At 47.1% G+C, this 1,238-nt stretch overlaps 1 protein-coding gene across 1 annotated transcript in view; it reads right to left on the reverse strand.

The window, feature by feature from the left end:
* VPS52 (vacuolar protein sorting 52 homolog (S. cerevisiae)) overlaps positions 1–1,233 on the reverse strand; it is a gene marked incomplete at both ends in the record, with an annotated part of 3,238 nt that extends 2,005 nt beyond the window's left edge. The window contains 2 exons of the mRNA XM_010024444.1: positions 64–187; positions 1,121–1,233. Coding sequence (XP_010022746.1) covers positions 64–187; positions 1,121–1,233 — 237 coding nt within the window. The remainder of the gene's footprint in view (positions 1–63; positions 188–1,120) is intronic.
* Between the last annotated feature and the right edge of the window lie 5 nt (positions 1,234–1,238).

A 1,238-nucleotide genomic window follows, 5' to 3' on the forward strand; every position in this document is an offset into this window, starting at 1 on the left:
GAGGATTTGGTGGTTCCAATGGGGGGTTGGGGTCACTAAAGGGGTTTTGGGGTCCCCGCTCACGTAGTGGGGGCGGGTATCCAGGTATCCCAGGCGCTGGGGGTCGGTGCTCTGGATGCTCTGGATGTGCAGCTCCAGGATGAGCTCAAAGCGCGGCCACAGGAGCTCCAGGAGCGTGTCCCAGTACCTGGGGGGGCACAAAGGGCTTTGGGGGGCTCCTGGGGGGCTTCAGGGGCTTCCCTTTGGGATTTGGGGGGTTCTTCATGGATTTCGGGGGGGTTGTTATGGATTTTAGGGGGTTCTTTATGGATTTGGGAGGTTCTTTATGGATTTTAGGAGATTCTTTATAGATTTGGGAAGTTCTGGATTTTGGGTGGTTCTTTCTGGATTGGGAAGTTCTTAATGGATTTTAGGTGCTTCTTTCTGGATTTTAGATGGTTCTTTACGGATTTGGGAGGTTCTCTCTGGATTTTAGGTGGTTCTTCATAGATTTAGGAAGTTCTTTATGGATTTTAGGTGGTTCTTTCTGGATTTTGGGTGGTTCTTTCTGGATTTGGGAGGTTCTTTATAGCTTTGGTCTGGATTTTGGGTGGTTCTTTCTGGATTTGGGAGGTTCTTTATAGATTTGGGTAGTTTTTTATGGATCTTTGATGGTTCTTTATGGATTTTGGGTGGTTCTTTATGGATTTTAGGTGGTTCTTTTTGGATTTGGGTGGCTCTTCTTGGATTTTGGGTGGTTCTTTATGGATCTTAGATGGTTCTTTATGGACTTTAGGTGGTTCTTTACAGATTTAGGATGGTTCTTTATGGATTTGGGAAGTTCTTTATGGATTTTAGGTGGTTCTTTATGGATTTGAGAGATTTTTTTATAGATTTGGGTGTTTCTGGATTTTGGGTGTTTCTGTATGGATTTGGGTCGTTCTTTCTGGATTTTAGGTGGTTCTTTCTGGATTTCGGTGGTTGTTTCTGGATTTGGGGAGTTCTTTCTGGATTTTTTGGGGGGGTGTGTGTGTGTGTGTGGTTTCTTTCTGGATTTGGGGGGTTCTTTCTGGATTTAGGGTGGCTCTTTCTGGATCTGGGGGGTTTCTCTCTGGATCTGGAGGGTTCTCTGGGCTCTGACCTCTCCACGGCCGGGACGTTCCTCTTGGCCATGATGTTGCGGAACCGCAGCACGATGTGGATGCAGAGGAACACGGCGATGCCGTCGTAGCAGGCACTCACGTACGTGTCCATGTGCT

Source organism: Nestor notabilis, unplaced genomic scaffold (assembly GCF_000696875.1).
Source record: "Nestor notabilis isolate BGI_N333 unplaced genomic scaffold, ASM69687v1 scaffold10991, whole genome shotgun sequence".
Classification (NCBI taxonomy): domain Eukaryota; kingdom Metazoa; phylum Chordata; class Aves; order Psittaciformes; family Psittacidae; genus Nestor; species Nestor notabilis.